The sequence below is a fragment of the Anomaloglossus baeobatrachus genome, chromosome 1, assembly GCF_048569485.1.
Source record: "Anomaloglossus baeobatrachus isolate aAnoBae1 chromosome 1, aAnoBae1.hap1, whole genome shotgun sequence".
Lineage (NCBI taxonomy): Eukaryota > Metazoa > Chordata > Amphibia > Anura > Aromobatidae > Anomaloglossus > Anomaloglossus baeobatrachus.
The window spans coordinates 113,893,056-113,920,238 of record NC_134353.1 but is presented as its reverse complement, the minus strand read 5'-3'; the positions used below and the strand labels follow the sequence as shown (position 1 = coordinate 113,920,238).

At 47.5% G+C, this 27,183-nt stretch overlaps 1 protein-coding gene across 1 annotated transcript in view; it reads left to right on the top strand.

Annotated features, from left to right (window-relative positions):
- The window catches only part of WDR19 (WD repeat domain 19), a 164,683-nt gene extending 137,946 nt beyond the window's left edge, over positions 1 to 26,737 (top strand). Inside the window, exons 28-37 of the mRNA XM_075333830.1 lie at positions 10,512 to 10,580; positions 10,692 to 10,769; positions 12,106 to 12,202; positions 13,195 to 13,319; positions 14,659 to 14,740; positions 14,888 to 15,038; positions 22,489 to 22,612; positions 23,014 to 23,090; positions 24,685 to 24,811; positions 26,599 to 26,737. Coding sequence (XP_075189945.1) covers positions 10,512 to 10,580; positions 10,692 to 10,769; positions 12,106 to 12,202; positions 13,195 to 13,319; positions 14,659 to 14,740; positions 14,888 to 15,038; positions 22,489 to 22,612; positions 23,014 to 23,090; positions 24,685 to 24,799 — 918 coding nt within the window. The 3' untranslated portion in view covers positions 24,800 to 24,811; positions 26,599 to 26,737. The remainder of the gene's footprint in view (positions 1 to 10,511; positions 10,581 to 10,691; positions 10,770 to 12,105; positions 12,203 to 13,194; positions 13,320 to 14,658; positions 14,741 to 14,887; positions 15,039 to 22,488; positions 22,613 to 23,013; positions 23,091 to 24,684; positions 24,812 to 26,598) is intronic.
- The last annotated feature ends 446 nt before the right edge of the window (positions 26,738 to 27,183 follow it).

Sequence of the window (27,183 nt, the reverse complement as noted above, 5' to 3'; positions counted from 1 at the left end):
CAGAGTGGGAATGTGTGCCTTGGGAAGTATCAAAGCTGGAGTAGTAAGAGATCCAGGCAAAAGATGTGACCTGTATGAACTTAGGGACCTAGGAGCCACTGGAGGAGAAAAACTGTCACGGGACACTGGAACGATCTAGTTGACTTATAGAAAACAGAGGAAGTCATCTTGCCTAGCATACTCATGCAGAACTGGACAGGGCCAGAAGACAGACAAAAGGAGCCTGGTCTCATGTCAGAAGAGTCAATTCCTGACTCCCAGGACAAACCTTTGCTATGGAAGCAACAAGAGCAACCTCCTGAACAGAGCACTGGAAAGGGGCCAAAGAGAATCTTGTTAGTGGTGAATTTGGAAAAAAATCAAGAGACTCTGTTGGCATTCTGAGATATCAGACTGAAGGTGTAGCAAGAGAGAAGAAATGCCCAGTAAGGGGAATATTGATGGACCAATCATTTTTTTTTTTTTTTAAATCAGATACATTTTTATTGCATTTTAAAACTTTCATAAACATAACAAATTGTGAGGGTAGTCCTCACACAAACCCCCTCCCCTCCCCCTCCCCCCACCCTCTTCTGGTCGACAGTCTCACCCCTCCACTCTCTACATCCCTCTTTATTCACATAATGACCTGCCCTCCTTATTTCTCAGCCACTGCGATCTTTCCTTTCCTACCTATAGTCTAAATATCCTATCTTTCAGTAGATCAAATGACGCTAATCCTGGAAAGTCCAGCCACTTGCTCCAGATCTTCTCATATTGAGTTCTCCTTCCCCTTTTAATAGAAACATTTTTCTCCATATAAATAATATAATTCACTTTTTCAACAAAATCCTTACGTGTCAGTGCTTTTTCAGATAGCCAATACAAGGTAATTAGTTTCCTTGCTGCATACAACAATCGTGCCACTGCCAGTTTCTCTTGTTCACCCACCCCCACTTCATCCACATACCCCAGCACACACACCAGCGGATTCCCCACTTCATCCACATACCCCAGCACACACACCAGCGGATTCCCCACTTCATCCACATACCGCAGCACACACACCAGCGGATTCCCCACTTCATCCACATACCCCAGCACACACACCAGCGGATTCCCCACTTCATCCACATACCCCAGCACACACACCAGCGGGTTTCTGGGTAGGTCCACTTGCATCACTGATTGAATTAAATTTAACACTGTGATTGTGATTCAGAACCCTTGTAAACACGGGCATTCCCACAACATGTGCATGATCCCTGCTTCTTCCACAGTACATTTTGGACACTTGGAATCTGTTCTCACTCCCACTTTCTTCATCCACACGGGGGTTCTATATACTCTTTATATAACATATAATTGCGATAGCCGTTTCGCCTCCCTCAGAGATATTTTGATGACATATTGCAAAATAGACTCCCATTTCTCCTCCCCAATTTCTCCCAAATCTTCCACCCACCTTGCATATGCCCCAATTTCTTGCCTCCTAACCGACATGGACAGAAGTCCCCCGTAGACCATCGATATACATCCTGCCGTCCCTCTCTGCGTCCCTAATATATTAATTACACTATCTGATTGTATAACAATTGGTGTTATTCTGTTCTGCGATTAAATGCGTGACGTAGCTGCAGGTATTTATAAAACATATTATGTCCCAGTGGGAAGTCTTTTAGCAGTACTTCAAAAGTCTTAAATATGTTTCCATCCATCACTTGGGAGAGGTACCAGATACCAATTCTCCTCCATTGCCCAAATTCTTTAAGGGATAAAAATTCCGGAATGTTGGGGTTGTCCCACATGGGGGTATATCTAGTGAACCCGGTTACCTGTCTCACCTGTTTGATCTTACCCCATACTTTATCTATCAACTGTATAATAGGATATGATGCAGAGTGTCGACGAAACTTTTGGACTAATCATTTTAGTTGTAACCTGTCATATACTGAAAAAGTAGGTGCACTGAGTGACTGTCGCGGACAGATTTCACTAAACTCAATGAAGAGCATAGCAAAACTACAGAGCGGGACACAATTCAGGCCCTGATAAGGAAAGGCCCCATCCAGAAGAACACAAAACAGATGATGGATAACACTGTCAGTTGTGACGTGTAAAGTAAAATATAGATACAGTACAGAATACAGCAGCACTTGGTTTCACTCCTCTTGGAAGTGGTCAAAGTACTGTCTGGTTGCGCTACATGAATGGTCATACTGGGAGGCCTCTGTCTGTGTGTCTGACTCACTAGGGAAAGTGGACAGATTACAGTCAGTAGTGTGTGTTCATGTTACCCGATAGTAAATTCATTGCTTGGTCATCCGACTCACTGTAATGGAAAGAGGTTAGAGTACCATGTGGCCCATATATATATACAATATGCCATGATGAGAGAACTTGTGGTGGAACTGACTCACTCCAGGAGTTGGTCAGAAAAGCTTCTTATTTTGCTGGGTCACATGCGGCATTTCACCGGCTGTGAGGTCTCTGCTGGTGGGTCTGCCTCACCCTGGAAAGAGGTCAGAGTACCAGGGTTGGTAGAAGAGTTAGGCAGGTACTCCATCACGGTGACCAAGGTCTGGGACAGACAGGTGGTGGGGAGGGGCATAATGCGGCCCACAGTCCAAAGTTTTCAGCCTTTTCGCTGTCCCAGGCCGCGCTCGGGACTGGAATAGCCAGAGGGACAGATGTAGCCCATGGGCCGCATTTTGCCCAGCTTTGTTTTATGGTTTCCTATGTCCCCCAATGGAGTGACCAATGCATCTCATTTCGTGTGTACAACTCCTATGCAAAATATAATTTTGCTGATGCTGGTTAATAATGGATACAGAAGACAAAAAACTGTGTAAAGTCTGATCCTGAAGTCATGTATAACAAGCTTTTTGCAGTTATAATATTGAGCAACTTATATTACTATGTGGTCAGTGCAGATCAGCTTAAAGGTAATCTGTCTCCCCCAAAACTGAAACTGAACTATATAGAGCTTCATATAAGTGACTTAGTCACTATATAAATCACACGGGTACTGTAGATTTTAGTAAATATGTTTAAGGCTACGTTCACACATCAGTTTTTTGGCATCAGGCACAATCCGGCGTGTGCCTGATGCAACAGATCTGGCGCAGAATATGCAAAAACAGATGTGCCTGATCCTTTTTTTGATGGATCCGGTATACATGATCTGTCAAAAAACTGATCCAGCGCATCCGTTTTTTGCATCCGTTTCGTCCGTTTTTTTGCTGGATACGTTTTCTTCAATAAATTGGAGCATGCTCAGTTTAAAATGGATCCGGTGGCCGCAACCGTTTGTTGCCGCATTGCACCGGATCCGGCGTCCATAGGCTTCTATTGTAAATAACGCCGTATCGCGACGGATCCGGCGTGATACGTTTTTTTTTCCAGAGACAAAACACGTTCAATGAGACGTTCCATCCGGCCGCCGCATTGAGTAATTACGCCAGATCCGTCAAAAGCCGGATGCAACACAAGGCCATCAGGCACAATCCGGCGCTAATACAAATCAATGGGGATAAAACAGATCTGGTGTCGGATCCGTTTTATCCGGTTTTTCTTCGGCGCTCCATTGGGAGACCCAGACGATTGGTGTATAGCACTGCCTCCGGAGGCCACACAAAGCAATTACACTAAAAAGTGTAAGGCCCCTCCCCTTCTGGCTATACACCCCCAGTGGGATCACTGGCTCACCAGTTTTCTGCTTTGTGCGAAGGAGGTCAGACATCCACGCATAGCTCCACTGTTTAGTCAGCAGTAGCTGCTGACTATATCGGATGGAAGAAAAGAGGGCCCATATGGGGCCCCCAGCATGCTCCCTTCTCACCCCACTTGTGGTTTGTAAGGTTGAGGTACCCATTGCGGGTACGGAGGCTGGAGCCCACATGCTGTTTTCCTTCCTCATCCCCCTGAAGGGCTCTGAGGAAGTGGGATCTTACCGGCCACCAAGCCCTGAGGCCGGGCTCCATCCACAGACCCATAGAACCTGCTGGATGCGGAGCGGGAGTGCCGTTCAGGGACATGGCCCTGCAACTTTCAGGTACTCTGTGTCCCCGTATGGCAGGCCACGCACACCCCAGGCTTGCTGGGTGTGCTAGTGCGCCGGGGACTGTAGCGCTGTGCGCTGGGCTTATAGTCCCCGCAGATTACTGGGGGACTTTATGTGTGTGGATCGCCGCGCCGACCGCCCCTGGAGCGGCGGCGCAGCTGCGACTTGTAGTGCGCCGGGGACGCGCCGACCGCGCTTTTACGGCGGCGGCGCTTCTAACTTTAGTCCCCGGCTTTCTGCGGCCTAGCTCCGCTTCGTTAACGCCCCCCACCCTGTCAATCAGGGTAGGGGAGAGACGTTGTTCAATCGGCAGCGCCGAGGGCTGGAGCACGATTTACATGCTCCAGCCCTCTCACTGAGCACAGTAGGACACAGGCTTCGCGCTTTTTCTCTGTGCACGCCCTAGGCCCGCCCCCAGGCTTGCAGCTCCCCAGGACGCCGGCAGCCATTATACACATGCAGTCTGGCTGGAGAACGGACGCAGGCTCTGGGGGACCCAGGCTAGGGGTTTCTGGCGACCACACACCCGCGCTAAGCGGGCGGTAAGCAGCACATACGTGCGGCCCCACTAGTGCCACAGTGTTATATTTTTCGCTGTACCATAGACACTGCTGTGTCTAGATATATTTATATACTGCACTGTAAGGTCGCTTCTTGGCTGTACACCCTATATTGCTTTGAGGAGACAACAGCATGTCATCCGCAAAACGCAAGGGTGCCAAGGCACGGGCTGTATACACTGCTTGTACAGCATGTGGGGCTAATCTACCAGCAGGCTCCAACGACTCTCATTGTGTGCAATGTTCAGTCCCAGTGGCACTTCGTCAGCCAGAGCCTATTGTGGTGGTAGCCCAGGCAGAGGCGCCTGTGAACCCTGCCCCGGTGACGGGGACAGAATTTGCAGTCTTTGCTGATAAAATGTCTGTGACTATGACAAAAATCCTGGAGACCTTGCAGTCCAGGCCAGTTGCTCAGACCATAGACACTGCTGTGTCTATGTTCCCCGGTCCCCCTCAGTTGGAACTAATCCGTACTTCAAGGGGGTCCCAGGCATCACAGGCTGAGGGCTCTGACTCCGATGACAGTCCCAGTCCGCCTAAGCGAGCTCGCTGGGAGAGACCCTCCACGTCATCACGCGGATCAGGGTCTCAGCGAGAAGGGTCCCTATATGAGGGTTCAGAGGTGGGTGATCAGGAGTCTTGTCCTGACGCCGCACTCAATTTGGATACGCCAGATGGTGACGCCATGGTAAATGACCTTATAGCGGCCATCAATAGGCTGTTGGATATTTCTCCCCCAGCCCCTTCTGCAGAGGAGGCAGCTGCACAGCAGGAGAAATTCCATTTTCTGTATCCCAAGCGTAAATTGAGTACTTTTCTGGACCACTCTGACTTCAGAGAATCCATCCAGAAACACAATACTTATCCGGACAAGCGTTTTTCTAAACGCCTTAAGGATACACGTTATCCTTTTCCCCCTGACGTGGTCAAACGCTGGACCCAGTGTCCAAAAGTGGACCCTCCAATATCCAGGCTTGCAGCTAGATCCATAGTTGCAGTGGAGGATGGGGCTTCACTTAAAGATGCCAATGACAGACAGATGGACCTTTGGTTGAAATCTGTCTATGAAGCTATCGGCGCGTCGTTTGCTCCAGCATTCGCGGCCGTGTGGGCGCTCCAAGCTATTTCAGCTGGTCTGGCACAGGTGGACTCTCTCATACGTCCAGCAGTGCCGCAAGTGGCGTCCCTAACTACGCAAATGTCTGCGTTTGCGACCTACGCTATCAATGCAGTACTGGACTCTACGAGCCGTACCTCAATGGCATCCGCCAACTCTGTAGTTTTGCGCAGAGCCTTGTGGTTAAAGGAATGGAAAGCAGATTCTGCTTCTAAAAAATGTTTAACCAGCTTGCCATTATCTGGAGACAGACTGTTTGGTGAGCAATTGGCGGAAATCATTAAACAGTCCAAAGGTAAGGACTCCTCCTTACCCCAGCCCAGATCAAGCAAACCTCCACAGAGGAAGTGGCAGTCAAAGTTTCGGTCCTTTCGAGGCTCGGGCAAGCCCCAATTCTCCTCGTCCAAAGGGACTCAGAAAGAGCAAAGGAGCTCTGATTCCTGGCGGGCTCACTCACGCCCCAAGAAAGCAACCGGAGGTACCGCTTCCAAGGCGGCTGCCTCATGACTTTCGGCCGCCTCCCTCCGCATCCTCGGTCGGTGGCAGGCTCTCCCGCTTTTGCGACATTTGGCTGCCACAGGTCAAAGACCGGTGGGTAACAGACATTTTGTCTCACGGGTACAGGATAGAGTTCAGTACTCGGCCTCCGCCTCGGTTCTTCAGAACTTCCCCACATCCCGACCGAGCAGATGCCCTTCTGCAGGCGGTGAATTCTCTAAGAGCAGAAGGAGTGGTGGTCCCTGTTCCTCTTCAGGAACGAGGTCAAGGTTTTTACTCCAATCTCTTTGTGGTGCCAAAAAAGGACGGCTCATTCCGTCCTGTTCTGGACCTAAAACTGCTCAACAAGCATGTGAACGCCAGGCGGTTCCGGATGGAATCCCTCCGCTCAGTCATTGCCTCAATGTCTCAAGGAGATTTCCTAGCATCAATAGACATCAAGGATGCTTATCTCCACGTGCCGATTGCTACAGAGCACCAACGCTTTCTACGCTTCGTGATAGGAGACGACCATCTTCAGTTCGTAGCTCTGCCATTTGGTCTAGCGACAGCCCCACGGGTGTTCACCAAGATCATGGCGGCAGTGGTAGCAGTCTTGCACTCTCAGGGACACTCTGTGATCCCTTACTTGGACGATCTACTGGTCAAGGCACCCTCTCAAGAGGCATGCCAACTCAGCTTGACTGTTGCACTGGAGACTCTCCAGACGTTCGGGTGGATCATCAACTTCTCAAAGTCAAATCTGTCACCGACCCAATCACTAACGTATCTTGGCATGGAGTTTCATACTCTCTCAGCGATAGTGAAGCTTCCGCTGGACAAGCAGAGGTCACTACAGACTGGGGTGCAGGCTCTCCTTCAAAGTCAGTCACACTCCTTAAGACGCCTCATGCACTTCCTCGGGAAGATGGTGGCGGCAATGGAAGCGGTTCCGTTTGCGCAGTTTCATCTGCGCCCACTTCAATGGGACATTCTCCGCCAATGGGACGGGAAGTCAACATCCCTGGACAGGAAAGTCTCCCTTTCCCAGACGGCCAAGGACTCTCTTCAGTGGTGGCTTCTTCCCACCTCATTATCACAGGGAAGATCCTTCCTACCACCGTCTTGGGCGGTGGTCACGACAGACGCGAGTCTGTCAGGGTGGGGAGCAGTTTTTCTCCACCACAGGGCTCAGGGTACGTGGACTCAGCAGGAGTCCGCCCTTCAGATCAATGTTCTGGAAATCAGAGCAGTGTATCTTGCCCTACTAGCCTTCCAGCAGTGGCTGGAAGGAAGGCAGATCCGAATTCAGTCGGACAACTCCACAGCGGTGGCATACATCAACCACCAAGGGGGGACACGCAGTCGGCAAGCCTTCCAGGAAGTCCGGCGGATTCTGATGTGGGTGGAAGCCACGGCCTCCACCATATCCGCAGTTCACATCCCCGGCGTAGAAAACTGGGAAGCAGACTTCCTCAGTCGCCAGGGCATGGACGCAGGGGAATGGTCCCTTCACCCAGACGTGTTTCAGGAAATCTGTCGCTGATGGGGAAGGCCGGACGTCGACCTCATGGCGTCCCGGCACAACAACAAGGTCCCAACCTTCATGGCACGGTCTCGCGATCAAAGAGCGCTGGCGGCAGACGCCCTAGTGCAAGATTGGTCGCAGTTCCAGCTCCCTTATGTGTTTCCACCTCTGGCACTCTTGCCCAGAGTGCTACGCAAGATCAGATCCGATTGCAGCCGCGTCATACTCGTCGCCCCAGACTGGCCGAGGAGGGCGTGGTATCCGGATCTGTGGCAGCTCACGGTCGGCCAACCGTGGGCACTACCAGACCGACCAGACTTACTGTCCCAAGGGCCGTTTTTCCATCGGAATTCTGCGGCCCTGAACCTGACTGTGTGGCCATTGAGTCCTGGATCCTAGCGTCTTCAGGATTGTCCCAAGGGGTCGTTGCCACCATGAGACAGGCTAGGAAGCCCACGTCCGCTAAGATCTACCACAGAACGTGGAGGATATTCTTATCCTGGTGCTCTGCTCAGGGAGTGTCTCCCTGGCCATTTGCATTGCCTACCTTTCTTTCTTTCCTGCAATCTGGGTTAGAAAAAGGTCTGTCGCTCGGCTCCCTTAAAGGTCAGGTCTCGGCGCTATCCGTCTTTTTTCAGAGGCGTTTGGCACGCCTTCCTAAGGTGCGCACGTTCCTACAGGGGGTTTGCCATATCGTACCCCCGTACAAGCGGCCGTTAGATCCATGGGATCTGAACAGGGTACTAGTTGCCCTCCAGAAGCCGCCCTTCGAGCCTCTGAGGGAGGTTTCACTTTCTAGACTATCACAGAAAGTGGCTTTTCTGGTAGCGATCACATCTCTTCGGAGAGTGTCTGAGCTGGCAGCGCTATCATCCAAGGCGCCCTTCCTGGTCTTCCACCAGGACAAGGTAGTGCTGCGTCCCATTCAGGAGTTTCTCCCGAAGGTGGTATCCTCTTTTCATCTTAATCAGGATATCTCTTTGCCTTCGTTTTGTCCTCATGCAGTTCATCGGTATGAGAAGGATTTACATTTGTTGGATCTGGTGAGAGCACTCAGAATCTACATTTCCCGCACGGCGCCCTTGCGCCGTTCGGATGCACTCTTTGTCCTTGTCGCTGGTAAGCGCAAAGGGTCGCAGGCTTCTAAGGCCACCCTGGCTCGATGGATCAAAGAACCAATTCTTGAAGCCTACCGTTCTGCTGGGCTTCCGGTTCCATCAGGGCTGAAGGCCCATTCTACCAGAGCCGTGGGTGCGTCCTGGGCATTGCGACACCAGGCTACGGCTCAACAGGTGTGCCAGGCAGCTACCTGGTCGAGTCTGCACACTTTCACCAAACATTATCAGGTGCATACCTATGCTTCGGCGGACGCCAGCCTAGGTAGAAGAGTCCTGCAGGCGGCAGTTGCCTCCATATAGGGGAGGGCTGTCTTGCAGCTCTAACATGAGGTATTCTTTACCCACCCAGGGACAGCTTTTGGACGTCCCAATCGTCTGGGTCTCCCAATGGAGCGCCGAAGAAGAAGGGAATTTTGTTACTTACCGTAAATTCCTTTTCTTCTAGCTCCTATTGGGAGACCCAGCACCCGCCCTGTTGTCCTTCGGGATTTTTGGTTGTTTTTCGGGTACACATGTTGTTCATGTTGAACGGTTTTCAGTTCTCCGAGGTTACTTCGGAGTGAATTTGTTTAAACCAGTTATTGGCTTTCCTCCTTCTTGCTTTTGCACTAAAACTGGTGAGCCAGTGATCCCACTGGGGGTGTATAGCCAGAAGGGGAGGGGCCTTACACTTTTTAGTATAATTGCTTTGTGTGGCCTCCGGAGGCAGTGCTATACACCAATCGTCTGGGTCTCCCAATAGGAGCTAGAAGAAAAGGAATTTACGGTAAGTAACAAAATTCCCTTCTTTTTCCGGATTGTGCCTGATGGAAAAACACTGATGTGTGAACGTAGCCTTAGAGAAGAACAGTTTTATTACATACAGTATGTAATTGAGTGGGTTTCAGTTCTCCTTCGGCTTGGTCAAAGGCTGCACCTTTCTGTCCCCTCAGTTAGAATACTTTGCCCACCCCCTTGAAGCGCTGTCTGTTCTAACTCCCCAGCGATGCATGGACCAACACTGTAGCAGTTGTGTGCCTGTATACCCTATGTCAGTGTGTGAAGGCGCCAAGTTCTCATCCCCTCTCCTGTGTATAGCGGCTGTTCTCTACACAGAACCATCAAGAAGCGGCGGCTGATGATGACAGGAAAGGGATGACAACGCGCTCAATATCAGCTTATGTGCGCGATCATCTCCTGTGTATAGTAGTCGCATGCTGCTGTGTGATCCTATATACAGCGAGCAGCTGCTACATGAGAGGGAAAAGCGAGCGCTGTCAATCGCCATGAGGGGAGAGGTGGAGTATTGTAATTGAGGGGGAAAAAACAGTACAGCAAACTTTGAGCCACCTGAAGCCCCCTTTTTTTACATATATATTAAAACTGTTTTGAGTAAATGTATTTTATAGAAATTCTAGGGTACCAGTATGGTTTTTGTGGTGCTAAGGTCCCTATATAAAGAACTGAATAGTTTTTTGGGGCGACAGACTCGCTTTAATCTACAGCAGGTTGTATGTGCCAGGAGTGAGATCTGAGCTGGATTTTCTCACTTCTGCACTGTTTGGTCAGAGAGAGGGAAGAGAAGAAGACAAGTCATCAAGGTACAGCGCTGAGAAAAGGGAGACAGTGATCACTGAGGCCTGAACTTGTACAGAAACTAATTCTCATCTGTGTATGTTTTATTTTTCAGGCCTTGAAACACTTTTTAAAGTGTCCAACTGCTGAAGAAAATGCAGCCATAGAAATGGCGATAGAAACGGTAAAAGAGCCCATAGAATCATGTGTTTCTATTTACAAATTTTATTTAAATAAAAAAAAATATTAATGTTGCTTTCTCATTTATTGGATCATTTAATTATTTATTTAACAGGTTGGCCAGGCAAAAGACGAGATGCTGACCAACCAGCTGATAGACTATCTAATGGGGGAGAGTGATGGCATGCCTAAGGTTTGTTTTATTGCTATTGGAAATGACTAGTGTAATGTTAGAGAATCTGACTGTACAAACCCAGCACAGCCGCTCAGTGCTACCTCTTCATAGCCAAGCAGTTGAGTGCACATTTCACCTATCTCCATCCTGCTCTTCCTTAACTATGAACTTTAGTGGAACCAGAGATGGAAGGAAATAGTTGGAACAAGCAGGTGGGAATGTGCACTGGCCTGATTGACTACGCCAGGGGAGCACCAAGAACCTATGCTTTGTTTGAACAGTCGTGTTGTGCTGACAGACTCCCTTTAACACTAGAACTACTGGACTCGTGACACCTATATAGAAATACATGGTGCAAAGTAGTCAAAATGACTACCTCAGTAGTTCTAGTGTTAAGACCAGACAATTTTGTTTTCTTTGCACTTTTGTGGTTTCGACAACGTCTTCCAACAGCCACAACCTTTTATGAAAATTAATGCAAATCTGTCTTGTTTTATTTGGGCTTTATAGTTCACTGGGTCATTACAGTTGCATATTTTTTAATTAAGTATGTAAAAAAAAAACCCCAGAAATTTGTAATAAAAATAAAAAATGTGGGGGGGAGTTGTGTCAACATTGTTTTATATGACAATTTTTCGATTGAGTTATGTGAGGGAAAAATGTTTTGGATAGCAAGCCACTGTTGATGCCATTTTGCAGGATATACAACATTTAAAAAAGTTTCTATTGCATTTTTTAAGGAGGAGTAGTGAAGGACTATTTTATCCTTTAAATTTCTTTTTGTTGTTGCAACTTTTTTCCGTATGGGTTAAGTACTATAGATCAAACTTTTACTGACACAGAGATACCAAATATGTTTTTTTTTTTACATTTTTATTTTTAAAAGGGGAGGAAAAAGGCGTTGATTTAGTCTCTTAGAGAACATGAAACTGCAGACATTTGATCAATTATACTTTATACTGTGGTATTACAGTATATAGTGAACATCTCCGTCTCCTTTGAAGCTCAGGCTATGGCTGAGCTATGCAGTAGTACTTAGATGGCAGTGGCGGAAGCCTTCAGCAGACCCCCGGCTGTCATAGTATCTCATTGGTAACCCACGATCGATCGTGTCGCTGGGGGTTGATGGGAGCTAGTGTATGTAAACAGCAGGACGCAAACCATTTAAATGCTGCTGTCAGAGATTGACAGCAATGTTCAAATGATCCACAGCCTTGTCCAGTGCTCAGACACAGATGCTTGCTACCACGCACGATCATCCCTGTAATTCCTTATATCTACATGATATTGGCCTAAAGGGTTAAAGTATATAAGAGGACTGTATATTTCACATTTATATGTTTTTCTGTTGTAGGATGCAAAATATTTATTCCGCTTGTACATGGCTCTAAAGCAGTACAGAGAAGCAGCCCGCACTGCCATCATCATAGCACGGGAGGAGCAGTCAGCAGGTCATTATATAATCCAATCCATTTGCCACCTAAAGCATCATAATGTATGTTGACGAGTCTGTTTGTATATTCTTGCATAATCATGTATCCCATTAACAAAAGCCGATACGGCCTTTTACATCTGTTATTAAGAGGTCTTATCTTCCACCACTGAGGAATAACTAAATAGTCCCCACCGATGGTCCTGATAGTTGACACTTGGGTCCAAGATGTAGTTCTGGGATCTCCAGCTATGGTGGCATGTCGACGCCTGCAGTACATTTTTGTTTCTGGCACATAGCAGCTGAAAAATGCCACAAATTCATTTAGCCGCACACTTCTTAATATATTTGGTGCATTCTTAAGGCCGGTTTACACGCAACGACATCGCTAACGAGATATCGCTGGGGTCACGGAATTCGTGACGCACATCCGGCCTCGTTAGCGATGTCGTTGCGTGTGACACGTACGAGCGACCGTTGACGATCAAAAATACTCACCATAACGTTGATCGTTGACACGTCGTTCATTTCCATAATATCGTTGCTCATTGTGGACACAGGTTGTTCGTCGTTCCTGAGGCAGCACACATCGCTACGTGTGACACCCCGGGAACGACGAACAACAACGTACCTGCGTTCTCGGGAACGAGATGGGCGTGACGATCCAGCGCCTCCTCTCCGCTATTGGTGTCCTGCATGGTGACGTCGCTGTGACGCCGAACGAACTGCCCCCTTAAAGAAGAGGTTGTTCGGCGGTCACAGCGACGTCGTCTGTAAGGTAAGTAGTGTGACACGTCCTAGCGATATTGTGCGCCACGGGCAGCGATTTTGCCCGTGACGCACAAACGACGGGGGCGGGTGCTTTCACGAGCGACATCACTAGCGATGTCGCTACGTGTAAAGCAGCCTTTACTCTATCAGACTTTGCGTCAAGACTGGCCTGCAAAACACTGGACTTGGGCTGTGAAAAAGTAAATCATATTTGGTCTTCATTCTCTTTAAAATGAACAGGAAATTATCGAAATGCGCATGACGTGCTCTTCAGTATGTATATGGAATTAAAAACACAGAAAATCAAGATTCCAGCAGAAATGGCTACAAACCTGATGATTCTTCACAGCTACATCTTAGTCAAGGTAGTCAAACATTTTATGCACATTTTATAGACAGAATAATAGCTAATAGTGATCATGATTCTTGCAGTTACTCAGCAACGTTTATATCTATACATAAACACACATGATTAGGTATTACAGTTGCTTTGTCCCCTATCTTTTTCCTAGTTTCAAATTCACATCTCCTGGCAGGTCTATTTTGGCAATTTTTTTTGTTCCCCATAAATTAAAGGGTTATGCTCAATTTGTGTCCAGAGCAGCTCACAGCTGTGCAGTCTCCTTACTTCCCTGTTACTGGGGGTCTGTGGGACGCAGGCTCTTTTCTTTGAGATACAGTTCTGGTCAGTTTCCTTCTGCTATTGTTCTGAAGTATAAACTGATATCAATATATTTGCACAAGGATGGAGAAAGTGAGAGCTGTGGGCTCTGGAAACTGCTGAGGACCAGGGTTGTGAATATACAGGACTGATAAGAACAGCTCAGAGGAAGCGAGATAAAGAGTAGCAATTAACTACTGTATAGAGCTCAATATGTTGCAGAGAACTGACTAGCATCTTAGGAGTTAATTCCTCTCCTGTAATGTAACCACTGCGCACAATCCTCCAGGTTCTGGTGACCGAACTCCTTGGAAACACGCTGTACACTATGTAATATAAAAGCACTCAGCAGGAGAATAAAGGCAAATAGAAAAAGCAAGTCAATTGCAAACTTGCTTATTTTTATCTTCGCTTACTATGTAACTGTAGAAAAAAGACAGGGTGCTCCCCCTTCTGGTGCACTGTTACTTTGGTGATGGTCGACGTATGGCGCCATACTTTTAAGTTTAGGAATTAGGGGCTCAGTGAGATTCATCATGATGTGGTAGTGGGCTTCATACAGTCTGATCAGAATGTTAAACTAAAAACTTCATGCTCCGTTTTGTACATTTTTTACTAGCGGAACAATGTATGATCTTTGGATTTGTGCAGTCCATGTCTTTTTTTTTTCTACAATTACACGGTAACTAACAATACCACTTTCATTCCATGAGAAAACCCCTTTTAGTGTGGTGCATCGTTTAGTTGTGCGGTTGTTCTATTTCTTTGAGAAATGTATGAATAAATGGACAACTGGGTGTTACTATTTCACTTATCAGAGAGGTCTAAGATAGTCTAGTACTGTCAAGCACTGATTAAACTGGTAACACCCAGTTGTCACTTTAGTTTTTCAGTTTCTACAAGGAATTACAGAGGAGTTGTACGAAGATATGCTCCAGAATTGTTACATTATGAGCAGTACTCAAGTCAGGAGATTAGGAAGATCTTAGTATGGACGTTTCCTGCAGAACAGTTATAGTTACCAGAATGTCTTCTTTTTACAGATCCACGTGAAGCGTGGAGACCACATGAAAGGAGCACGAATGCTGATACGTGTTGCCAATAATATCAGTAAATTTCCATCCCGTAAGTTCCAATAACTGCAATGTTAGAACATAATACATTACCTTATTGGCATTTGTACCAGTTACTGTAGTTTGTTAAGGGTTCATTGCTCTATGTTTCCAACCTCATAATTCTACCAGTGGTTTTAAGTTTCTCTTGTTCTTTTAGACATCGTCCCGATTTTGACTTCGACCGTAATCGAGTGCCATCGGGCAGGTTTAAAGAACTCTGCATTCAGTTTTGCCGCCATGCTAATGAGACCTGAATATCGCAATAAAATAGACATAAAATACAAAAAGAAGATTGAGGCCATGGTCAGGTAAAGATGATAGTGCTTCATTATCCAGTCTTGTACAGTGGCATGTAAAATGTTTGGGCACCCATGGTCAAAATTACTGTTATTGTGAACAGTTCAGCAAGTTGAAGATAAAATGATCTGTAAAGCACAAAGTTAAAGATGACACATTTCCTTTTTTTGTATTTTAGGCAAAAAAAATTAAAAAATAATTTTCTACATTTGAAATATTACAAAAAGGAAAATAGGCCGATGTAAAAGTTTAGGCACTTTTGGAGATCTGTGTGCTTAGATAACTTTCACCAAGGTTTCAGATCTTAAATAGCCTTTTAGGGTTATGACATGTTCACTATCATTGTTAGGAAAGGCCAGGTGATGCAAATTTCACAGCTTTATAAAAACCCAGCATCCTCTAACCTTGTGCCAAATAACAGCAGCCATGGGTTCTTCTGAGCAGCTGCCTTGCACTCTGAAAATGAAAATGACAGAGGTCCACAAAGCAGGAGAAGGCTACAAGAAGATAGCACAGCTTTTCAAGTTGCCCTTTCCTCAGTTCAAAATGTAATTAAGAAATGGCAGTAACAGTGGATATCAAGAGAAGGCAAAAGTTTGGTGAGAGCTGCTCACAGGATTTCTAGAGAGGCAAATCAGTACTCCTGCTTGACTGCAAAAGACTGTCTGAAAGATTTAGCAGTATGTGGAGTTGTGGTACATTGTTCTACTGTTCAGAGACACTTGCACAAATATGGCCTTCATGGAAGAGTCATCAGAAGAAAAAAGAGAATTTTGTTACTTACCGTAAATTCTTTTTCTTATAGTTCCGACATGGGAGACCCAGACCATGGGTGTATAGCTTCTGCCTCCGGAGGACACACAAAGTACTACACTAAAAGTGTAGCTCTTCCCTCCGAGCATATACACCCCCTGGATGACAAATCTAACCAGTTTAGTGCAAAAGCTGAAGGAGGACATCCACCCATAAGTAGAGATAGAGTAAAACCCGGAATAACCGGAACCTCTGTCTACAACAACAGCCGGTGAAAACACACGGAACAAGAACTGCCAACAGGCAACAGGGAGGGTGCTGGGTCTCCCATGTCGGAACTATAAGAAAAAGAATTTACGGTAAGTAACAAAATTCTCTTTTTCTTCATCGTTCCTTATGGGAGACCCAGACCATGGGACGTCTAAAAGCAGTCCATGGGTGGGAAATAAACAGAACTGAGAAGTAGGCAAAACCTAACTTCACAAATGGGCGACAGCCGCCTGAAGGATGCGTCTGCCCAAGCTCGCATCTGCCGAAGCATGAGCATGCACCTGGTAGTGCTTCGAAAAGGTGTGCACACTAGACCAAGTGGCAGCCTGACAAACCTGCTGAGCCGTAGCCTGGTGCCTGAAAGCCCAGGAGGCACCGACAGCTCTGGTCGAGTGCGCCTTAATCCCTGGCGGTGGGGGCACCTGAGAACATTGGTAGGCATCGGATATGGCCGACCTAATCCAACGAGCTAGGGTCGGTTTAGAAGCCGAGAGACCCTTGCGCTGACCCGTGGTTAGCACAAAAAGAGAGGTGCACCGCCTAAGAGCGGCGGTGCGTGACACATAGATTCGGAGCGCCCGCACCAAATCCAAAGTATGCAACGCTTTCTCAAAGCGATGCACAGGGGCCGGACAAAGGGAAGGCAATGAAATGTCCTGGTTAAGGTGGAAAGGAGACACCACCTTAGGGAGAAAGTCCGGAGTTGGACGAAGAACCACCTTGTCTTGGTGAAAAACCAAAAAAGGTGACTCCGAAGAGAGCGCAGCCAAATCAGAGACTCTCCTGAGAGAAGTTATGGCCACCAGAAAGACCACTTTCTGTGAAAGTCGAAACAAAGGAACCTCCCTAAGAGGCTTAAAGGGGGGTTTCTGTAAGGCCGTGAGGACCAGATTAAGGTCCCAGGGATCCAAAGGCCGCCGGTAAGGAGGAATGATGTGAGATGCGCCCTGCATGAAGGTGCGCACCTGGGCCAGTCGGGCGATACGCCGCTGGAACAATACCGACAGAGCCGAGACCTGTCCCTTGAGGGAATTGAGGGATAGTCCTAGGTGCAGACCGGACTGTAGAAAGGACAGGATGGTCGGCAAAGAAAACGGCCAAGGAGCATGGCCGGAAGAGCGACACCAGGACAGGAAAATCCTCCAAGTCCTGTGGTAAATCCTGGCCGAAGAAGACTTCCGAGCCTGAGTCATAGTGGAGATGACCTCGGAAGGAATGCCTGAAGCCGTCAGGATCCAGGACTCAAGAGCCACGCCGTCAATCTGAGAGCCGCAGAATTCTGGCGGAAAAACGGACCTTGAGAGAGAAGGTCTGGGCGGTCCGGGAGATGCCACGGCATTTCTACGGACAGACGGAGCAGGTCTGGGTACCAAGCTCGCCTGGGCCAGTCTGGAGCAATGATTATAACCCGACGGCCCTCCATTCTGATCTTGCGCAGGACTCTGGGCAAGAGAGCTAGAGGGGGAAACACGTAGGCCAGACGGAACTGGGACCAATCTTGAACCAGCGGGTCCGCTGCGAAGGCCTGAGGATCGTGGGAGCGAGCCACGTAAACCGGGACCTTGTTGTTGTGCCGGGATGCCATTAGATCCACTTCCGGAGTGCCCCACTTGCGGCAGATTGATCGGAACACTGCCGGATGCAGGGCCCACTCGCCGCTGTCCACGGTTTGACGGCTGAGATAATCTGCCTCCCAGTTTTCTACGCCTGGGATGTGGACTGCGGATATGGTGGACTTGGAGTCCTCCGTCCACTGAAGGATGCGTTGAACCTCCAACATCGCCAGGCGGCTGCGAGTCCCGCCCTGGTGATTGATGTAGGCAACCGCCGTCGCGTTGTCCGACTGGACTCGAATGTGCTTGCCCGCCAACAGGTGGTGAAAGGCTACGAGAGCCAGAAGCACAGCTCTGATTTCCAGCACATTGATTGAGAGGGCTGATTCGGACGAAGTCCAAGTGCCCTGTGCTCGGTGGTGGAGAAATACTGCTCCCCAGCCGGAGAGACTGGCGTCCGTGGTGAGGATCACCCAGGACGGAGTCAGGAAGGAGCGTCCCTGAGACAGAGAGAGGGGCCGAAGCCACCACTGAAGAGAGCTCCTGGTCTGTGGCGACAGAGCCACTAGTCTGTGCAAGGAAGAGGTCCGCTTGTCCCAAAAGCGGAGAATGTCCAGCTGCAGAGGACGCAGATGGAACTGGGCAAAGGGAACCGCTTCCATTGACGCCACCATCTGACCCAGCACCTGCATGAGGTGCCTGATGGAATGACGGCGGGGCTTCATCAGAGAACGCACCGCCAGATGAAGGGACTGCTGTTTGACTAAGGGCAGCTTCACAAGTGCCGGCAGAGTCTCGAATTGCATCCCTAGGTACGTAAGTTCCTGGGTCGGGGTCAGAGTGGACTTGGGCAGATTGACAAGCCACCCGAATTGAACAAGTGTGGCGAGAGTGAACGAGACACTCCGCTGACAGTTTGCACTGGATGAGGCCTTGACTAGAAGGTCGTCCAGGTAGGGGATTACTGCCAACCCCTGGAGATGCAGAACCGCAACCACTGCTGCCATGACCTTGGTGAACACACGAGGGGCCGTGGCTAACCCGAAGGGGAGAGCCACGAATTGGAAATGTTCCTCTCCGATTGCAAAGCGTAGCCAACGCTGGTGTGAAACTGCAATTGGCACATGCAGATAAGCATCTCTGATGTCGATGGATGCTAAAAAATCTCCTTGGGTCATTGAGGCAATGACCGATCGCAGAGATTCCATGCGAAAGTGCCGCACCTGAACATGCTTGTTGAGAAGCTTGAGATCCAGGATGGGCCGGAAGGAACCGTCCTTCTTGGGGACTAGGAAGAGGTTTGAGTAGAAACCTCTGAACCGTTCCCGGGCGGGAACCGGAACAATTACTCCGTTGGCCTGCAAGGATGCCACGGCCTGTGAGAAGGCGGCGGCTTTGGAGCAGGGGGGAGTGTACATAAAAAATCTGTTTGGCGGGCTGGAAGAAAATTCTATCCTGTAGCCGTGGGAGATGATATCCCGCACCCACTGATCGGAGACGTGTTGAAACCACACGTCGCCAAAGTGGGAGAGCCTGCCACCGACCAAGGACGTTGCTGGCGCAGCCAGATAGTCAAGAGGAGGCTGCCTTAGTGGCAGCGGCTCCTCCGTTCTTCTGAGGACGCGGCTTCGCGCGCCAGCTGGGTTTTCGATCCTTGGCTGAGTTAGTGGACGAAGCTGAGGGCTTAGAGGATGACCAGTTAGAGGAACGAAACCTCGACTGGTTCCTGCCCTGGACAGGTTTCCTGGATTTAGTTTGTGGCAAGGAAGTACTCTTCCCGCCAGTAGCTTCCTTAATAATTTCATCCAGTTGTTCACCGAACAGCCGGGACCCAGCAAAGGGAAGCCCAGCAAGATACTTCTTGGAAGAAGCATCTGCTTTCCACTCTCGAAGCCACAAGATCCTGCGGATCGCGAGGGAATTAGCGGAAGCCACCGCCATGCGGTGAGAAGCCTCCAGAATGGCAGACATGGCATAGGATGAAAAAGCCGAAGCCTGGGAAGTTAAGGCAACCATCTCGGGTATAGATTCCCTGGCGAGGGAATGTATCTCCGCCAGAGAAGCAGAGACTGCCTTAACAGCCCACGCTGCTGCAAAGGACGGGGAGAACGAAGCTCCTGCCGCCTCATATACAGATTTGGCCAGAAGGTCAACCTGGCGGTCAGTGGGATCCTTAAGAGAGGTGCCATCGGCCACAGATACGACTGTCCGGGCTGAGATTCTAGACACCGGAGGGTCTACCTTTGGTGAGGGAGCCCACTCCTTGACCACTTCTGGTGGAAAGGGAAAACGGTCATCAGAACTACGCTTTGGGAAGCGTTTGTCAGGACAGGCCCTGGGCTTGGTAACAGTGGCCTGAAAACTGGAGTGGTTAAAAAACATACTCCTTGCTCTCTTAGGTGAGGTAAACTGGTGTTTTTCTACCAGAGAGGCTTGTTCCTCTGACACTGGTGGATTGAGGTTCAGAACGGAGTTAATGGATGCAATCAAGTCACTAACATCCGCATCACCCTCAGATAAATCAATGGGGTACATAGAGGTAGCGTCTGAGCCCACAGTAAAAGTATCCTCCTCGCCCTGCAATTCAGCTCGTGAATCAGAGCCGTGGGACGAGGAAGGAGAAGAGTCCCTGCGTCTCCGTTTAGGAGGACGGGGTCCTAAAACATGCTCTGTTAGCTCTGCAGAGCGAGTCGGAGCAGCAGAGGCGCCCTGAGAAGGGGGCTGATGCATGGTCAGCAGAGTCCGGGACAGCTGTCCCATGGAGTCGGCAAAAGACTGGGAGATAGCTTTGGAAAAAGATGCTACCCAAGCCGGGGGTTCAGCCACCGGGGCCGGAGCAGCCGGAGGGACCCCTGAGGAGGCTCCAGGCTGAGGCACCACCACGTTCGAGCAGGCATCACAATGTGGATATGTGCTCGGTTCAAGCAGAATGAGCTGACATGCAGTGCATATAGAGTACAGCCTTGCAGCCTTGCTCCTAGTGAGAGACATGCTGCTGAGGTGGAGGCTCTGCAGTAAAGAATACACTCCTTTAGAATGACCCCCTGAGAGTGTATAATAAAGCCCACAACCCGAGGTTGTGGCTTACCAGACCGGTTTTTGTGTGCCCTCCGGATTCCACAGCTCAGACCCCCAGTGGATGCAGAAGTTGCAGCAGCCAGCGCCGATCAGTGAGTGAATGCTGATAAAATGGCGCCGGAGTGAGGAAGGGGGGCGGGGTTTAGCCCAAGAGCGGGATCCGGAGGGCCAAGGAGAGATACAGGGGAGGGAAACATCTCCTCAGAGAGGAGTGTCCTCCCATCTGCTGAACGGCCGGTGGGCGGCGCAGCACTGTTCCCCTGCATGACTGACATGCAGGGGAAATGAAAACGAAACTAGGCCACAACTGAAGCCGGGGCCTAGATTTTTACATGCGGCCGACGAGCAGGCACCCTCGGCGCGGTTCTCAGGAAAAACCCAGAGAACCGGCCGGAAATCACAGCAGAGTTAAAAAACACACTCTCCCCTCAATACATGTACAAGGGACCCCTGAATAACGTCTCAATACTTAGCTGATGAGACGCAGGGCCAGGTCCCTGGGGGGGGGGGGGGGTGAGCGCTCCGTCCGGCAGGATCCTGACAGGGCTGCGGATGGAGACCGGTCTCCTGCAAAGCAGAGAGAACCGTGATGGCTCCCACTTCAAGCCAGAGCCTCAGGGGATGGTGAAGTGAAGGAGCGCGGCATGTGAAGGCTCCAGCCTTGTAAAGTCAATCTTAACAGCACCGCCGACACAGTGGGGTGAGAAGGGACATGCCGGGAGTCCAGACTGGACCCGCTTTTCTTCCAAATCTTTGAAATTAAAAATCAAAAATCAGAGAATGCATGTGTGTGTGTGACCTCCTGAACACAAAGCATTGAACTGGTTAGATTTGTCATCCAGGGGGTGTATATGCTCGGAGGGAGGAGCTACACTTTTAGTGTAGTACTTTGTGTGTCCTCCGGAGGCAGAAGCTATACACCCATGGTTTGGGTCTCCCATAAGGAACGATGAAGAAACCTCTCCTGCGTGATCACTATAAAAGTCAGAAATGTGCAAAAGAACATCTTCACAAGCCGGATTCATTTTGGAAACAAATCCTGTGGACTGATGAGGTCATTGACCACAATGATCAAACGTATGTGTGGAGAAAAAAGGGCACAGAGTTTCAGGTAAAGAACATCTCGCCAGCCAATAAGCATGGGGGTAAATCCATCATGCTTTGGGGTTGTGTTGCAGCCAATGGCACTGGGAACATTTCATGGGTAGAAGAAAGAATGGATTCAATAAAATTTCAAAAAAGTCTTGATGCAAACATAACACCATCAGTAAAAAAGATGAAGTTGAAAAGAGATTGGATAATGATCCTAAACATACGTCAAAATCTACAATAGACGACCTCAAAAGGCGTAAACTGAAGGTTTTACAATGGCCCTCACACTCCCCTCATCTAAACATCATTGAAAATCTGTGGCTAGACCTCAAAAGAGCAGTGCATGCAAGACGAGCCAGGAATCTCAGAGAACTGGAAGACGCCTCCAAGGAATAATGGATGAAAAGCCCTCAAATATGAATTGAAAAACTTTTGGCTAGCTAGCTGTGACACTTGGGATATAAAAGATGACATTGGGAGGGGGGTAAAACACAAAGGAAATGTGTCATTTTTTAATTTGATGCCTTTTAGAGATCATTTCATCTTCAACTTACCCAACTGTTCACAATAACAGTAACCTTGATCAGGGTGCCCAAACTTTTGCATGCCACTGTATCATTGACACATTTGTAGTCTATAATTAAGTTATATTACATTATTATTATTTATTATTATTAATAGTATAATTTAATGCCTCTTGTGTTTTACGGACAAGGCGGCCGGACACCTCAGAAGTGGAAGAAGAGACCGCACCATGTCCTTTCTGTGACTTTAAACTCCCCGAATGTGAGCTTCTCTGTCCAGGCTGCAAGAATAACCTGCCATACTGTATAGCAACTGTGAGTACAGCAATACACTAGTCGTACCGGACTTAGATTATCATATATTAAAAATATAATGGCAACCAATTCTGCCTACTCTTGGCTGGCATTTTTAATGCTTTGATTGCATATTTTTAGAGACTTGCCTCCATTTTAAGGTATTTCGTATATTTCATCTGATCCCTTCATACATGTAATATTTTTTCAAATACTGTTTAGAAAAAGATCGCTGGCAGGATTCGTCTTATGATAAGTCTTCCCAAAGGATTACTTCCTCCAAACGTAACTCCACATTAGCACTGCATAATGGTTGTTGTTCAGGGGTATGAATGCACAAAACTTTATCATATAATATATTAGTACATTGCATAACCTGAATCTACACATAGTATATATTTTTGTTTTTTCCATTCTGCCAGGGTCGGCATATGGTTAAGGAGGACTGGTGCATCTGCCCACATTGTGAATTCCCAGCCCTGCAGTCCGAGTACAAAACGTAAGCTGAGAGTGATGGTGGAATACTTATCTTTATCGATTACTAAACAAATTGTGTAAGGTTGTTTTTTCTTTCTTTTTATTAAGTTGATATTAAAGGGGTTGTCCAAGATATTTCTTTCATTTCTCCCAGAGCTTTTTCTTCACAATGTAGACATAATATACTTATTACAAATTCTGTCCAATGTTATAGCTGTTGCTCATGGTGCCTGTGAGGTCTCTCTGGTGACATTACATTTGCAGCCCCTGTTTTTTTCAGCCTGAACTGCACTGTCCAGTGTACATAACATCACTGCTTGTGTTGTTATATGCGCAGTGCTGAAGTTCTAGGGCCGTACATGCGTGATCACTAATTTATCTCCTGCACACTCCGCTTTGCAGAAGTTGGATCATGCATGCGCGATCCTCACAGTCTCCTCACTCTGCCACATGTCCTATTGCAAGGTTTTCTCAGTAATGAATGAGGAATGTGGACTCTTATCTCCTTTCCTGCTGTGCAAAGGCCTTCTGATTATCTCTGCCTAAAAGGAGTACTGTGTACAGCAGGAGGGAGCTGGATCAAGCTTCTTACCCCAAGAGGAGGTGATATGCTGTGGAATGGGGTTTTATATTGTGAGTTGACAGCCGCGATATACTGCAGGAAGATGTGAATAGGGGACACGAAAGAAGCAATATACTGCAGAAATAGGCTGTAAATTAGGGAAGCAGGCAAGAAGTGATGTACTGCAGGATGGCATTTGTGTAAAGAAAGAGGAGCTGTAGTATGAACCTATAGTTAAAGGAGTGGTGTACTTCTGGATGGTGCTCTACATAAAGTGGCAAGATACTGGAGGATGGGGCTGTACATAGAGGAGCAATATACTGGAGGATGGGGCTGTACATAGAGGAGCAATATACTGGAGGATGGGGCTGTACATAGAGGAGCAATATACTGGAGGTTGGGGCTGACATCTAAAGGGGAAAAATGTAGCAAGCTACAGGCAACTTAACAGTTGAGTCAAGGGCTGTATTGTAACTACAATATGACAGCAGAAGAGCGTTGCTGGTCTTCACAGACCATGTGTAGCAGCAAGAAGCCAGGGCTGCAGTGTCTCTACTATAGTGAACATAGAGGAAGGAATATGGGGAAGAGGTAAGAAAACTCAGAAGGAAAAGACTGATGGGAAAATTATTTTGCAAAGACAACAGCAAAGGTGAGGTCTGTGTTTGTCTGCAAATAATAATAATTTTATGGCTATATCAATGAGCAAAGCTGCCTGTCTTATGAATATTATAAGTACATTGGAGGTTTTTAGATTTTTCATGGATCTCGGGAAAACCCAATGTGTAGCCACAGCCCTCCTGAAGACTGGCTATAAATAAGCTGGCTATATCCATATAATAGGCGTCCACCTACTCGATATGACTGTGCGTGCTGCTGCTATACACCTCACTGTAACATGTCAGACTCTGGCATTAATAGCAACTAAAAAGAAATGTGCTGCTCCTGTAGGAGGCAGTGACTTATCCACACAAGTGATTATCAGGGAGCACAATGCTGCCGGCATACGACACTGTAAAGTATTATATGACTGTAGTTCATTTCTTCTTTCCAGGTTGCTGGAGTCAGAAAGCATCTGCCCCATGTGTTCTGAGAAGGTGTCTTCTGCTCAGCTGCAGAAAGTTTTGGACTGTTCTACATATCTCAGGCAGGAGCAGGAGGATCAGTAATACTGTGCTTGGGTGAGCAGCCATGCTATCTGCATTGTTTTAAAGTTATTAATTGTAAGGAAGCAATTAATTACTAATAACATAAATAGCAGTGCAAAACTAACAATTGTGTTATGTCATAAAGTGTGTACAGTGAGGGGTGGTAAGGTGCTGTAGTTGTGAGATTTCCTGGCATTGGAAGCTTTAGGCCATGTGCCCACGGGACGCTCGTACCTGCGGATATATTCGCAGGTACGGCCGCATGTTTCCCGCAGCTGCCCGCCGGCAGCCGCAGCTATTTTTAGCTGCGAGTTTCCAGCGGAATAGCTGCGGGAAACATGCGGAGTTTCACGCGATTTACCTGCGGACGTCCCGGCCTCTATCTCCATAGCGGAGGGCCGGGATCTCCGCAAGTAAATCCGCATGAATAATTGACATGCAGTTAGGTGCGGCTGAGGGATCTCCGCAGGAGATTCCGCAGCCACACTTTCCGCAGCGTGGACACAGACACTCCCCATGTCCCATAGGGTAACATGGGGAGTGCCTGTACATGCTAGAACCTGCGGATTTATCTGGAAAATCCAGAAAAATCCGCAGGTTTTCTGCGGCAAACTGCGCAGCAAAAAGCTCCCGTGGGCACATGGCCTTAGGGTTCGGATCAAGAAAAGAACAACAAAAGATTTGGTTGATGATTTGTTGATACAGATCGAAAGCAAAGATTCTCACTACCGTAGTCCGGCATCCACATCAGCAAGACTAGGGCACTGAGAACGTCATGCAACGGCCCTCATATTCAGGGTTCTTGGGCGCCTGTTGTGATTACTAGTTTCCCATGATGTCCTAATGGCCTATTAATCGCAAGAGGTACCAAGGTAGTGCAAATCCTTTGTGTTCATCTCTATCAGCTAAGCAAATTGTCACCTATTTTGTGTCCCACTGCTGAGACCTGCTAGTTAGCAGAAAAGGGGACTAGTGTCCACCATTTATATCTTGTCTACAAGATCGTGGTCAGTAGGTGTTAAATTATGCAGCAGATTGTGCATTTGTTTCATTTAAAAATTATGTTTCACCAGTTTGAGTATGTTACCAGCTACATCGTGAAACAGTGCTACAGAGCTGAGTAAAAAGAGGATTTTGGGTACTCGCCATAACATCCCTTTTATAGTCTCCATTGAGGGACGCAGGAAACCATGGGTGTATGCCACTGCCATCAAGAGGCTGATGTTAAGAAATATACGTAAAGAAAAAAAAAAGGTGGCACCTCCTCAGAAGGCTACACCCGCCTACTAGCACAAGTTTAGTGTGTGTGTATATAATTATATATAAATATATATATATATATAATATATATATAATATATATATATATTATATATATATATATATATATATATATAAATTACTGATAGAACCTCGAGAGTCTGCAGGTAACTTTGTACACACTTTCATGCTTAAGATGGATTGTTAAGGAGTCAAAATTCCTGCTCAAAGTTTGTCATCTGATTTTATCTCAGCTTTGCTATATCTCTGTACAGTACCAGCAGAGATCTAGAGGAGGAGAAGGCGTGTTCATTTCTCCCCCGCATGAAGCTGGCTGCTTATGATTGGTCACCCTCATGCAGGAGAAGAAGTACACTCCCCCAGAGGCCAATCAAAACTTTGAAAGGAGTCATTCACGATCTATAGCAATGAATAGCTGATAACTTTCTTAGGCTGCAGTACCCCTTGAAAGTAGAGCTGAAGAATATGTAGTTTTTTGTTAATTCATAATTGTATATTTTTTTTTTCATGTGTTTAATCTCCTTTTTTTTGTCTTTGTAGGTCTTCATATATTTGGACTTTTTAATCAAATTTTCAGACTTTTTATTTTTTAGACACATTGTATTGTAATCAGTTCTGTAAATAGATTATACATTCCAATGAGGATTGTCTAATGTTATCTAAAGTACAATATTTATAATAAAAGGTTGTTTGTACTGTTGTGTGTTCTTTTCTGCCTAATTGTGGATGACTTCTTTTTTCTTCTTTTGTGGTTTCTGGTAATGTATTGTCAGAAACTTCCCTTTCTCGCAGCCATCCTTGGTGGACACAGGAAACTATAGGTGTATGCTATTGCCACCAGGAGGCTTGTACTAAGAATTACACTTAAAGGGACTCTGTCAGCACATAATGACTGTTCAAACCAAGTACAGACACTCGTACATCATGGCAGGGTCAATCATTTAAATCCACCTTTCAAACTGCTTGGTTTCCATCTATCTCCTCTTGTCTGGCTCTTTGAAGTCAGAGCTGTCCATAAAAGAAGAGGGGTGGGTGGAGATGGAAGGAAAACAAGCAGATTGGAAGGTGTATTTAAATGATTAGCCCCACCATGAAGCACAGAGCGCCTGTACTTGGTTTGATCAG